At 42.3% G+C, this 14387-nt stretch overlaps 1 protein-coding gene across 1 annotated transcript in view; it reads right to left on the bottom strand.

Moving 5' to 3' along the window:
* Positions 1-14387, bottom strand: part of Prim1 (DNA primase small subunit) — a 37446-nt gene that overhangs the window by 22042 nt on the left and 1017 nt on the right. The window contains exons 4-6 of the mRNA XM_084590808.1: positions 10142-10278; positions 4251-4309; positions 4067-4179 (exon numbers count right to left, since the gene is read on the bottom strand). Of these exons, the coding sequence (XP_084446934.1) occupies positions 4067-4179; positions 4251-4309; positions 10142-10278 (309 nt within the window). The remainder of the gene's footprint in view (positions 1-4066; positions 4180-4250; positions 4310-10141; positions 10279-14387) is intronic.

Here is a 14387-nt window from a genome sequence, read left to right as displayed (position 1 = left end):
CCAGACTTGTGCAATCAAGCCATCACGGGCACTCTGCCAAGTTCGCTCCCCGCCACCGGAGGAACTATAAAAAGATAAACGCGCCCTGACGTTATCGCTGCGCAGCATCTTGGCACGCTGCCAAGAAATGAGCTGTGGATGCGACGACTGAAACGGAGTGACGCGCGCCATCGACATGCACGCGAAAACGCTCGCGATTTCTGCCGCAGCGACACAGAAACCTTGTATTGAGATGTCGCGGTGGCTCGAGCGGCAAGAGGGACGCAGTTCCAACAAGCTTGAAATTTTTCGCTCTGTCGCTGCCGCTCGTCGCTGATATCGCTCAATCGCTTGCATGTGAGCGAGCTGGTCTTAACGCATTTTTTATTTTTCAAATTCTCGGGTGCAAAAGTGGAGGGTGGGTTCATTTATGCGAGTGGGTTGATTAGGCGACAAATACGGTATCGTTTTTTCGCATCGTAAGTGCCGTCGCAAGCCGATTTTTGTATATAGAATTATCGATATATCGAACTATTTCGCGATCCCCTTCGAGTTCGATATATCCGGGTTCGACTGTATAACCAAAACATTATTATTTATGTCAAAAATGCACGTCAGATGGGTAGCCTCCCTTTCAAAAATGCCCTATTATTCAGTCACGGCCGGTCTCGAGGGAGAGCGCGCGCTCTTTCTCACGGCCTTCTCAATCGCCGTGGTAACAATGGGAACGTTTCTCCTTGAGTTACGCTCTCCACCGCCGCAAGGGGCGCGACCTGCTCACTGTTCGCTCCGCGTCTGCTCCAGCGGCGGTGGCTGGCTTTCGCCTGGTTTCGCGCTGTCGCTCACGAGTTTCGTGGTGAGTGCAGCCCCAAAATGAAAGAACACAGAAGGTAGATGCTGCAGCGACATGACGTCAACATACTACACACGTGAACGGATATAAAAAAACACCGTCGTTCAGCAAACGCTCGACAAGCATGACATACATTGCGGCATGGTAGCTACTTTTGTCTATTTTATTCCGAATTTTTCCCAAGCCTGTACAATTAAGAATAGGAACACAAAAAAAAAAACAAAAACTGAATGAGCAGTGATCATATCGAAGCTTCTTCAAGGCTAACATGACAACTCGTCTGCAACAGCAAAACCGTCTTTAAGCACTATAGATGCGAAACCATCCACACGTAGCACCGAAGATGAAAAATGTAATGTAAATGGCAAAATGCTTGCATGATATAAAGTATTAGTATAACAGTCAAAGTAAACGTTGTAGGGCTGAGTTTTAAATGTTATTACAATTCATATACTAGCCAATGTGTGGTATTATAAACATTATTTTAATTTTGCAAATAAACATTGTTTTAATGAAATTTTTACGTAATATTAAGCTTAATATGAAAACAATAAAAAAGGTTTGATATCAATGACACCACCTGTGCTCGAAGTGGTAAAAAGAGGCCAATAAATGACGAAGGTGATACTCGATGCAGTGACTTACAAATGAGATCATCTAACATATCGAAAGTGTGCAAGAAATTTCTAAAGCGTTAAAGAAGGACACTCTCACTGAAGACTCATTTCAAGACCGACCCATTGAGGTTCTCTTCGGGAAAGTAAGGTTAATGTGCGGAAGGGAACGACATATGCTAGATGCGAGGGCCATAACAGCTAGCGGCACATGACTACATTGTCAAGACGGACGTTTCATCTGAGAGCAAAATCAAGGCACTGAAGGAAGTGATGGCATCTCCTACCATCCTATTTCCCACTGTCACATATTCCGATTTACCTTACGTCGCTGGATATACCGATTAGTTAATCAACTTCGTGTGTGACGCTTGCGCTATTCTTCTTGAAACTAGCGAAAGAAGCAGCCCCATGTGGTACACTCTTCTACGAGGACAATATTCTAGTGGACTGCATTATCCGAAACCAGAGCTTGTTGCCCTATTGAACAAGCTTTTTTCTTTTTTTTTTTAGAAAAAGCTGCCGTGCTCCTACTACACACAAATGTTCTCGAAGTACTTAAGATCCTGATTCAGTCAGCATGTGAGAATTCAACACTGCGTTGCCCGAAAGGAATTGACAACAGCTATGTTATTAGGTCCGCTTCTTTGATATTTGAAAAATTTATCAAAATTCTTCTTCTCAATTAATTATACAATAAAAGTGAGAGAAGACAGAGATGCCAACTCCTTATGTGCACAAGCCAGACAGGAAGATTTTGAGACTGAATTTTCTAGACGCAGGTCGAATTTTGATGAATTGATGAATATGTAGTGCACTGTGTAACTTTAAAGGACAATTTTTTTATTTTTTGCCGCTCTTTTCGATTCTGCTTAACTGTTTATGCACCTTTCCTTGATTAAAAGTAGTCGAGAGAATACATATACATCTTCGGTCTTTCGACCGATTGATATGTTTTGAACGAAGCTAGAACAGCCCACTCCACTAGACAAGGGACATTTTTACTATATGAGTAAATTTTTGTTCTTTACTCTGAATCTGAGATGCGCCATGATCTTTCGCCGGTGCCTCTTTAGATCTAAACGAAAACGGTAGCGGTTGACAGAATCTCCACCCAACAGTTAACCATGCACTCACGTCAGGTCGCGCTACACCTGCTTAAAACATTCAAAGGCACATTGCATAGCCTGGTAAATTTATTTTTGTATAAAACTTAGGGGCAAAAAATGTTGAAGTGTACCCGAAGCATCATTCGACCGTGCACGGCCGCACTGACGAAGGCGCGCGCGCGCGTGAGTGGATTGTTGACGGTATTTTATTCCTTGTACATGATAAATGTCCGATGCTGATTATGGCCTTTGTATAAATCATAAGGAGCGAAATGTCAGGACCTGCCGGTTGCAACTGACGCGGACGAAGCTAAAAGCAAGCGCGCGTTTCCCTTGCGCGTGAACAGCTGTGGCGGAGGAGCAGCAGTGGGGCGGTGGCGACCCCCCCCCGAGGCGCGGAGGGCGGTGGAAACAGACCTATTGGAGAGGCCGTAAGAGAAGAGAAGCGCGCTCTCCCTCGAGACCGGCCGTGATTCAGTGAACAAAATGCAACCCACTAAGCCCGCTGCACGCTTAAGATTTATTTTGAGTGTACCGTGCACAGCGTGACCGCGAAAACTACCGCATCTGCCTCCGCAGAACTGCGCATGCGCTCGTGATCAATGCATGCAGAGTTTCGCGAAGGCGGTCACACTAACCTCCCCACACGCACGAAAACTTTCAGACAGGCGTGCCAAATTTTCACAACTAAGAAAAGCAGTAGTAGTGTAATGCATTTTGTACATTCTGAATTAAATTTATTGCAGTTTTTATAATGATAGCCATGCCTTCTTTGACTGCTTTGTTTTTTTTCTTCAGCAAGTTTGCAGTGATTTTTTCATTTTATGAGCCATGTTTAAACAAAATATTTTTTATGGGCTTGAAAGACCATATAAGACATATTTTAGCCTTAGATTTCATAAAATTTTGTTTGAAGGTCCTTCTCAGTCACCTGCTTTTTCAGCAGCCCCAAAAGAGAGAGAGAAAAAAAAACAACAAAACAATGCAGAGACAAGGCAGCCATATTTTCAAAAGAACGAAAAAAGGCATTGTATGAAAACACTTAAACAGCTACATTTTTGCATATGTTACAGCATACTTAATTTATTAAAGAACATTTTCCAAGGCTCCTCTGTAATTAACCTATTTCTTCCATGGTCCCAATGAAGTGCCCCGAAAAACCAATTTGGTACTACATATGATGCACATAGCTAAACGATTATTACAGATTATTGAAATACTAAGTCTGTGTAAAAGGGAATAAGCTTACACAGTGCATATGGAAACTGATAACGCAGACAGCAAAAAGCGAAATTGCCTTTTTGTTCAAACCTTACAGAATGTTACTGAAGTGTCTCAAATGTTCTGGAGGGTTCTCTGCCTGCAAGATGACAATATTTCATGTTGCGAAATTTCAATTTAACAAAGTAAATGACAGATTTTACAGACTTCCATTGCATCGAGGTTTAACTGCATATATTCAACAATACTAGTGCACTGGTTGTTAACACTCAATTATATCCAAAGGATACAAGTATCAGAAGAAGTACTAATAAGCTCGTGCCAGAACTTGTCTCCCTCAAGCACCTTTTGGTTCTGGAGAGCAAGCACGGGAAAGTACTCTTTCACGAACTTCAATGTCTCCCTGAAAAAGAATGCCAGAAAGAAAGAAAAAATGTCAGAAAGAGAGGAGAGACTGCCCTTGCAACAGCTTACCTTACACTTGGATGCAAGCTTTTGAACAAGGACACTTTCTTGGAAGTATGGGCTTGAGACTAAAACAAGGAAATAAAAAGGCGGAGGACAGGAGGAATGTAATGAGTTGCAACATGAAGTGGCACTAATTCAAGTAAGAGCATGCAAACCAACATGAGATTATGATTGCAGAGGGGCACACTAATAACAAATAAAAAAAAAGAAGAAAGAAACAAACAAACAAAAAAAAAAGATGGAATGGGTACGTTGCCCAAATAAAATTTATACTAAAAAAAAATTAAAAAAAAACTGCATGCAATCACAGCATACAGCAACAAAATGCACTGAACACATCATGCATGTTTTTTTTTGTTTTTGTTTTTTTTTTGGAAATGCACTACCTCCTATATTTTACTTTTACTTTGCTGCCCTCTAAATCCCAAAAACCAAATATATATATATATATATATATATATATATATATATATATATATATATAGGGGGAAATGAGGGTGCTCGTTATAATACATACTGTTGGCTTCTTTCTTTCATATATATATATATATATAATTCTGGTCATCCTTTTTTTCCCATTTGTTTGATAAGATATGCTTCTAGTAGTGCCTTCACACATTCAGTTCTTTCCCACTCCAGTCCCAGAGAAATATGGCTTAACCATACTACACTACCCTCTTTGATCAATAGAAAGATGCAGAGAATTCTGTCTAAAATTTTATTATCATGCAAGAAAGGTGTTGCACAGGTTTTGCTCTTCTGTCACCTAGTTTTGTGCAGCTGGCTGAGATAAGACACACATTTGTCACCAAATCAAATGGCTGTGCGACTGCAACACCATAATGCGGGACTTGCCGTTGCCTCGAAACTAGCATCCAAAGAGATTTTGATTTGTCAATGGGCATGGTCAAAGGTGAAGTCATGATTGACCCTAGTCATCATGAGCATGGCTCCATAAGTAAGAGAAGAATTCGCTTGGGGTAGTAGCCACCAGATTAGGATTAGTGCTGTCACACTAATATGACAGCATCTGGCAGGTTATATCCAATCTGTTTCAGTAAAGAACTGTTACACATTCCTATTAGGTTCTTACTGTTAAGAACAGACCGGGACCAAATCAGCCAAACCAGTGCAGCAATGACCAAGCCAGGAGAGGAGAGAGGAACTAACATAAGATTATAAGCCAAGAAGAAGAAAAGACTGTTAAACAACTAACAAACTACAATAAACTCTCCTGGTCGCTGCATCATCTTTTTCATACTTAGCATTCATACATAGTAGCAGACTAAGTCACTTTTTTTTTATACATATTTTTTTCTCTCTTTTACTTCAGAACGCACAACCCGATTGTGCACTTACGCAGCCTGGCACTGTCCTACTGCATACGTCCCGCGTACGTCACGATTTGAACAAAATGGCGAATTGTCTAGAATAGGGGCCCGGCACTAAGTGGAAGTTTCCAAATGGCCACAGAAATTTCAGGAGCCCTTGAGAGCACCAATACTACAAATTTGGGAGAAACAAAATGAGGAGGGGGGTTGGGGGGGTATGTTAGAAACTTAACACAAAGAAAACCTTTCTGTTATATTTTATAAACTGCAGACTAAGCTAAATTTTTCATGTCAACATTACTGCTCCATAGACTGAACGATTTAAACAAACCACCAGCATTTTTCATCATGCACTATGCCTCTGTTTTTTGCTTGTTTTTAATTCATAGTGCAGTTTGTGACAGCCGAGGACAAGAAGTGCTCGACAAAGTAAGTGCTGCAACAGTAGCAACCGTTGGGGGGACTGCCACTGACAGGTGGCTGCAGCTTCATTGCCAGAGAAGTGATGCTTCTGCAATGAAGTGCACTGAGTTGCCCAGCATCATCTCGCACTTACTGCCTAGGGATTTTGCAAGACTGTGAACCATTTAAACAGCTTTGAACAACTTGCATTTAAAATACCACCTACTTTACTGAGTGTTGTGTTGTATTGGGTTTAGTGGCGCGTAACCAGCTGAGATTATCATGCGCCAACCACAAGGTTTCTTTACAGAGACTTGGTTTGCTTAGCCCTCCACTCCAAATGTATTACCAAGCGTAGCTTGCCTAGCAGTGCGATACTAGACGCTGCAAGCTATTTAGTGACCAATGAAATCCGCTTTGTGGCTGCAGCCTGTCTGGATAAAGGACAGCAATTACTAAATTCTCAAGAACTGAATATATGCTTCTATGCTCTACTCTAAAACTGCACCAATATGCACCTTCTTTAGTATCGTGCTACACCCTAAGAGGATCCAGGGTAAAACGAGTGGAAGAAGATGAACAAGGGTTAAGTGGACACCTCAGTTCGCAAGCAGAGCCAACATTTCAACAAAAGGATTTGTAAAGGCCCAAAGACAAGTCTCATTGTCGAAGCATTGACTCGGCTGGCGAACTGAGGCCCTCCCTTTATCCTTGTTCAGTTCTCTTTCATACACCCTCAAAGGTTTCTCATGCTTAATGCTGATGCCCAGCTTAAAAGCTTGTATACAGAAGCATCATGTTTATAAACAAAGGTGGCGCTGGGATCGGCAACACCATGGGGTGTAGCTGTAGGCGAAAACGTAGCGTGCCTACACAGCGCCAAGCGACGCTGCCTTCGAAACTAGTTCGCACTTGCGAATATTCTGAAACGTAAGCTTCGCTTGTGCATAGAAATGGTTTGGTTTACGCCTGGAGAGTAGTTCAGCACTTTTGGAGCCGATTTCTGCTGGAATTACCCGGCGAAGAGCTGCATTGGTTTCCTTCGCTGTGGCCTTAACAGCGCGCGGCTACGGTGGGTGGCTGTAGTGACTTTGGTTATATTAAATGAAAACGAGAAAGTTCAAAGTATAAGAAAAACTAACAGTCAACACTGTTCAACTCCCGGACCTATAGCTAGCACACGAAAGGAGGACAATTATATGAATGACTGGAAGTGTGTTTTCCATAAGATGACTCTTTTGATGGGCTTTCCGCTGCTCTGAGCACCTTGACTCTAAAGAACAATTATTACTGGCAACTACAGAGAACTAGAAATCCTATTTCTAGCTCACTGTACCTGCAACTTAAGTGACAGAATTTCATTGTATAGTTCTTTGTAATATTCACTTATAGTGTGCTGCCAACTTGTGGCTGATAAAAAAAAAAAAAAAAAAATCACATTTTATCGTATAGATGCGTCAAGGTCATTCACAGGTTAATATATACATGAAGGCTTTTAAGAATGCTCTCAATTTGTTCTCTTCGCTCTATAGGAGAGGCGCATGAGCCCAAATGCAATGTTCTCCACGCAGCGAAATGTAAGCGATATGCTGATCTTTTTTTTTTTTGATATACAGTCAAACCTCGTTACAAGAGACACTCAAGGAACCCGAAAAAGTTCTCTTGTAAGCAAACATTCTAAAAGCACTGTGTTGATCAGTTTACTGCACATCAGCATATAAATGCATTCACATGCATTAACAGGGTATTGTTCAGGAAAGAAGTTATTCATACTAGCATGTATTTTTGTGAGTGCAGAGTATATTCCTTCCCAAATTTTGGAGGTAAAGCACTTCACTTTGCAAGCCTTCCTGTTGCTCTAATAGCTTTCAAGCACTCTTACATGCTCGTCACCCTCAGGTGCTGACACTTTTCCTCTGAAATGTCCTCTGTGGCATATGTGCCATTTACTTGCGCGAGAATTGCACAGCCTGTAAGCTCTTCAGAAGCACACAAGATCCACATCTGTAGATACGAATTCCTCAAAAGATTCTGGTACCTCGGCGGTCTCTTGGATGCTCGCCCAAGCTTCATTTTCAAGGAAGCTTTCCACAGTATTCGTATATGAGCCCTCTTACATACTGTCACCACATTTAAAGCCTGCTTGTTTGAAACAGTTTTTCCCAGCTTCACATCTCAGGCCATTCCAGACACCTGAAATCACCTGAACAGCAAACTTTGCATCAATTACTATTGTACTGTCTTGCTACCTGTCGAGCAACAGGCGTTCTGCCAACCTTGTTTTGTACAGCAACTTGACAGAGTGCATAATGCCTTTGTATATTAGTTGAAGGTAGTGTGTGGAGTTTGGAGGGAAAAAATAACTTTGGTGGCTTTGAGTACGAGAACTTTCGTGCTGCTAGAAGCATTGTTCACAATGAGAAAGACATCAGGATTCTGAGCTTTCATCTTGTGATCAAATTTTAACAACGAGGAGTTAAAAATGCTGGATGTCATTCATGCATTTTGATCTTCGTAGGTGACAGTAATGTGATGCCAGTGGCTGGAACAACGGGGTTGTTTTGGTTTTCCAATCATGGGGAAGCACTTCTTAGTTCCTGACATATTGACACAAAAAAGGATGCTGATATGGAACAGAATCTAGCTAAGGGAATCTGAAATGCATCATGTACAAACCTAGGTTATGTCTCTTCTAAATAGTAAAGAATTTACCCTAGGCACCTGAAAACGTTGTCCTTAGTTACCGAGTATCTCTTGTAACCATGTCTCTTGTATGCAATGCAGACATAGGGAAACCAACCAAACCATTTTCAGATGTCTCTTGTAACAGTGTCTCATGTATTAAGATTTAACTGTACTTGCAACATTTTTATTCAAATGGGCGTCATTTTATACCGCTCATTTTGCACCCCTCATAGCCGAATCCACTTTGGGACATTAAACACCATATACAATATGTACCATACTTAAATATCCTGCTCAATCATAGCTAGGTTGTATGTGAATATTTAATTCTTTTGTCAGGTTCCTAATGACCTTCAAAAGGAAATTCATTAATCAAAAAAATAATGCTGCATGACTTTGCCGGGATCCTAATGATGTTTACCCGCTTTCTAGGACCGGTCATGAAGAGTCACTCGTTGAAACGCGCGAAAGTGAAAATAAAAAACCTACTTCACAAGACTGGCCTGTTTCGGCAATATCGCGCTGGAGTGACCACTCAAGTTAACTGCAATTATCTTCGCGGCAGCTTTTGTGTCTCTTTATGTACGAACTGCAGTACTGCAGGTGAATGGGATGTCACAGTGCGGCTTTCCTGCCTTCGATTAAGATCACACGCACACGGAATATCGCGTCAAAAACTTCTTATGACATGATAGTGTATACAACAAAACGTGCACAAGCTGCAAGCATTTGCTATTGCGCTCTTTGTCGTGCGGCCGAAAAGCAGCCATCAAAAAAGTTGCTAACTGACCAAGTTTCAGGGCAGAAGTGCAACTCACGCTAGCCGCGAAGGCAATCCATCGCCGAAGGATCTACCCGTTGCGCTCATTTTTATCCGACCGCAAGAAACACGTGAAAACAGCTGTCATTTTCTTTTTTGCGCTTCGTGGCGCAACCAACCGCACCACAGCTTGTAGGAATATCAGGAATTATGCTCGAAAATACAGCAAGCGCCGCGCATCCAATGCAGATGGCTGGGGTTTTTACCTACACCCCGAAAGTCACTGCTGTATCCAGAACTGCCGCATCACCACTGACGTCACGGGCTGACGCTTGTCTATATGCTCTACAAAAAGCAGCTAACTTACTCTCTACAAGTTTGTTTTTTCTTTAAGTGAGGTAGAATATTCATAAAGCGAATCATTACACTTTAATGCTATCCACTGATATAAACTCGCCACAAAATTATGTACAATTACAACCAGTCTTGCGCTCTAATAATGGTCATGCTAAGCTGGTAAACGTCGTGCTTATTGATGTAACGAATTAATAAGTACTACCAGTATTTGCACCTGAAGTATTTCAACCGCACAGTTTGCAGACCTGTAGGCCCTATAATGACAATAAGCACTATATCAGTATTTGCACTTGAAGTATTTCAACCGCATAGTTTGCAGGCCTGTAGGCCCCATAATGACAATGATACCAAGCAAAACAAACCTTTAAGAGACAGATATAGCTGGCAATGGATGCACGCGCTCCGGCTCGAAGTCTCCTTGCTCTTGGATCACACACCCAACAATGCACACCACGACGACCCGAGTAGACCCATAACAAGTGGCTGAAGCCAAAATCCTCTGCAACAGTGACAACAGAAGTATTTTACGAATAGCAAGCTTACTTAGGCCAACTTGTGCCTCTTGCAAATAGCAACCACTTTGACAGCATAATTAGACATCGACATCTCAGGCAGAACGGCGACTGAAGACACAGGCACTTTATGGGCGCATGTGAACATCCCTCGTCTTTGTCACCGTTGCACTTCAGTTCAGTTCAGTCGTGTCCGACTCTTCGTGACCCTATAGACCATGTCATGCCACGCTTTCCTGTCTCTCACTATCTTCCTAACATCACATAACTTCATCTGCAGCGCCTCGAGGATGCCATCTAACCATCGCGTTCGCTGCCTACCCCTTCTTCGGCGACCCTCAACCTTTCCCAACATCAAATCTTTCTCCAGCGACTCCTCTTTTCTCATCACATGACCAAAGTATCTGAGCTTTAACTTTAGAATTTGACCCTCCAATGAGCAGTCAGGGTTTATGGTCTACAATATCGACTGATTTGACCTTCTGGCAGTCCAAGGAACTCTCAAGAGTCTCCGCCAGCACCACAATTCAAACGCGTCAATTCTTCGGCGGTCAGCCTTCTTCACAGTCCAACTCTCGCATCCATACATCACAACTGGAAAGACCATAGCACGAGTTATACGGATCTTGGTTGACAGACTAATGTCTCTGCTCTTTACTAGAGGGTCAAGGCTAACCATGGCTCTCTTTCCCAGAAGCAGGCGTCTCCTAATTTCATGGTTGCAGTCTCCTTCCGGGGTAATCTTGGAGCCCAAGAAGAGAAAATCTGTCACAGCTTCCACTTCTTGTCCCTTGATGCTCCAGGACTTGATAGGGCAAGACGCCATGATCTTTGCACTAGACTATTCGAAATTATGCAAAACCAACTCAACCAGCAGCATGTTTTGCAGGAATTTATAAACAGGCCAAAAAACAAGATGACCCTATGAAAAGCACCGATTGGTTTATATAGTGTTAATTATGATAATATTTTAATGCAACAAATTCACAGAGGTGGTATTTGCGAGTATTTGAGCCAAATTTAGGAGCTCTGCATGAACCCTATTATTTACATATATAATTATAGAAGAGTGTGCTCGGCAACCACTCGAAACTGTTTGGGGCAACATCTCAACGAGTGTTCGTAGCTGCCCCGTCCTTCTGACATTAACTGGGCCCTTTGCTTTCTCCTTCGGTGCTACCAAGTGATACAGGCATTCCTTGTGTTCTGGCTCGCACAGAGTTGAGTGGGAGAGAGGAGGAGCACCATTTCTGACTCCTAATATCTTCAGTGTTAGTGAAGAGAGCTTAAAATTTATGCGTGACTCTGAGGACTAAAGGAGTGTCAATTTGTGCGTATGTTATAGTTTTAGTTAACCCCCTTACAGATAATATTTTAATAAAATTTCAACCAAATGATCTTTTAGTGCCCGTACCAGCATCTGTCGGCTCAACTAAAGTTTGCACAAGACGAACCCTACTCGCTGCAAACAGGACACAGCATGCCACACAATACAGGATGTGCTGGACCTGTCAGGAACCAGAAATAACAGCCGGTTTGTGACAAGCCTGGCTTGTACTAGTCCACTAGGGGGTTAACTTTTCATGGTCTCTTTAATGTCCAAAAGTGACATTGGTTATGAAGGCATTGTAGTGGGAGGCTCCGGAAACTTTTGACTACCTGGGATTATATAACGTGGGCTGACATCGCACAGGACATGGGCACCTTGTAAAACATTACGCCTCCATTAAAACCCAGCTGCGCAGCACTTAGAACCCACATTCTCATGTTTGGCGGTCGAGCACTTTAATCATCGAGACACTGTGGGAAGGTGCAGCAACAGTGGACCATTGGTTTACTGTTTGGTTGCAACACACAAACACACAGCTGCCGTGACTGTTAGCTTGGGAACACCCCTTGCTGAAGAAAGCGGCCTCCCAACCAAATGGCAGAAGCCACAAGAGCAGCAAAATCTACAGACGACTTCACATTCATAAAGCTGGATAAATGAACCAGCACATCATTTGTATCCCTGCAACAAAAAGATAATGTGCACTTATTGGCTAGTGAACCCTCATTGTGCTCTCGTAACCGAACAGAGCACGAGAGATCATTAGAGATTGGCAGAGGATCTAATCTGGTTGTACACTGTAAGGGGTGTGATGGCTGTCATCCTTTTTTAACACAGAAAGGTATTTTGGATGCCCATCCGGCACAGATTAACTGGGAAATCATTGAGGCCAGGCATAACATGCGATTAGGTGAAAAATTTGTTAGTGAACCATCAATCGCTTTAACAGATAATGATTTCTATTGTGAAAAACTGCGCCGAAATAAACACACCACAAGACAGAGGACGGGACAAAGGCGCTTTGTCCCGTCCTCTGTCTTGTGGTGTGTTTATTTCGGCGCAGTTTTTCACAATAGAAATATGAACCAACTAGCCCAAGAGACGGTATTAAACAGATAATGAGGTTGGGTTTCTTGAATGTGGTGTGTGTGTGGGGCCATCATGATTTGGTTTTTGTTTAATCTGTGGTTTGGTGCTGCTTGGCTGGGATATTTATACTGCGTGTTTTCAATAAACTTCAGTTGAGAGCCAGCGCCCGTCCTGTTTGTTCTTGACCTCCGTCCTAGTCTGTAGCGCTGTTTATTCATGCTACTATTTGGATAGTGTGGTCTGGGAATGAAATGGTTTGACTGACATTTATTTACTTCATTTCAGTATTCTTTATGCTTATTTATTGTTTTTACTGTTATTTTCCAACTCCTGGTACAGAAAAGATACTTTCTCAACGTGACCTGCATAGTGATAGGAATTTGACTGGTTGTTTAATGGGGTTCATCCCAAAGCGACTACGGCAATGAGAGACGCTGTGGTGAATGGCTCCGGAAATTTCAACCACCTGGGGTTCTTTTACGTGCACTGACAACACATAGCACATGGGTGCCTTGTTTCTAACCTCCACCGAAAAGCGGCTACTGTGGCTGGGATTCGATCCCCCTTCCTTGGGCACAGAAGTAGATTGTCCTAACCACTGCATCACTGTGGCGAGGTGATACGAGTTTGAAACCCCTGCTATATATGAATCATCACATGCTATTTGCCAAAGGCTACTAAATAATTTATGATAGAGTTTTTTTTCTCACCTGTTCCAGTTTTGCTTTCAACAGCTGAGCAATTGCTGTGACAAAGTGGAGTCTAAGTCTCATGAGGGAAGCAAAAATTGCGATACAATCGCTCCTTGGCTGTTTTAATAAGCACATTGCTAAAGCCAGCCTGCCTCGAGAACAGGAATCGCAAGTAAAGAATCAGCAATTACATCACAGTTTTGTCATCTCTCAAGTGATCTGGACTCCACTTTGTTGTCATAACCATCGCTTTGGCTCTTGAAACTGAAACCAAGACTGGTGATACAATAGAATTCAAATTCAACTGTAGGTGAACTACATGGTGATCCATATACAGTAACGTTGCAACCAAAATTTGGTGTCTATGGTCCTTTAATAAAACAAACATATTGATGCAAGCATTAAGTTTGGTAGATGCTATGAAATGTCTCTACTTATCTCAGTTAGTTTCTTGAGTAGAACCGAATAACTGATTTCTTTAAAAGTACCAAATGTCACACGTAGCCTGTACCAGACTACTGTTATGACATTGACAAGATAATGCTGCAGGTAACTACTCTCAAGCTTCAGTTATGCAGAGAATTATAATGCTCTACAAAATGCTTGTTTCATTTAATGTGCACATAACTATGAGCATTTCAGAAGTCATGATGGTGCTAGTGCCATTATCATGTTCTTAATGCATTTTGATGTTTGCAATGTTCTTCAACAGCCACATACTAAAGGCCGGCATTCTTTAGTGCCTGTCCAGTGCCAAGATAAGAGCCCCATGGCTAACAAGCAACGATATGCCCACTGAGGAGCATATGTACCGCACTATTTTGGTCAACCTTGTTTCTCTACATTTCGATACAACCGAGTGTTAGCAGTTAATGCTTGTGTCCTAGACCACACTGCCAGCTCATATTTCTTTACAAGCCAGCTATTTCAGACTCCGTAATTCTGCACCCAAACAAAACAGGGTGGGTGTGAAAAGGTATTGCGC

Source organism: Amblyomma maculatum, chromosome 1, assembly GCF_055883805.1.
Source record: "Amblyomma maculatum isolate TAMU_Amacu chromosome 1, ASM5588380v1, whole genome shotgun sequence".
NCBI classification, from domain to species: domain Eukaryota; kingdom Metazoa; phylum Arthropoda; class Arachnida; order Ixodida; family Ixodidae; genus Amblyomma; species Amblyomma maculatum.
Note: the sequence above shows the minus strand (reverse complement) of the source record. Positions and strands in the feature narration are given on the sequence as shown.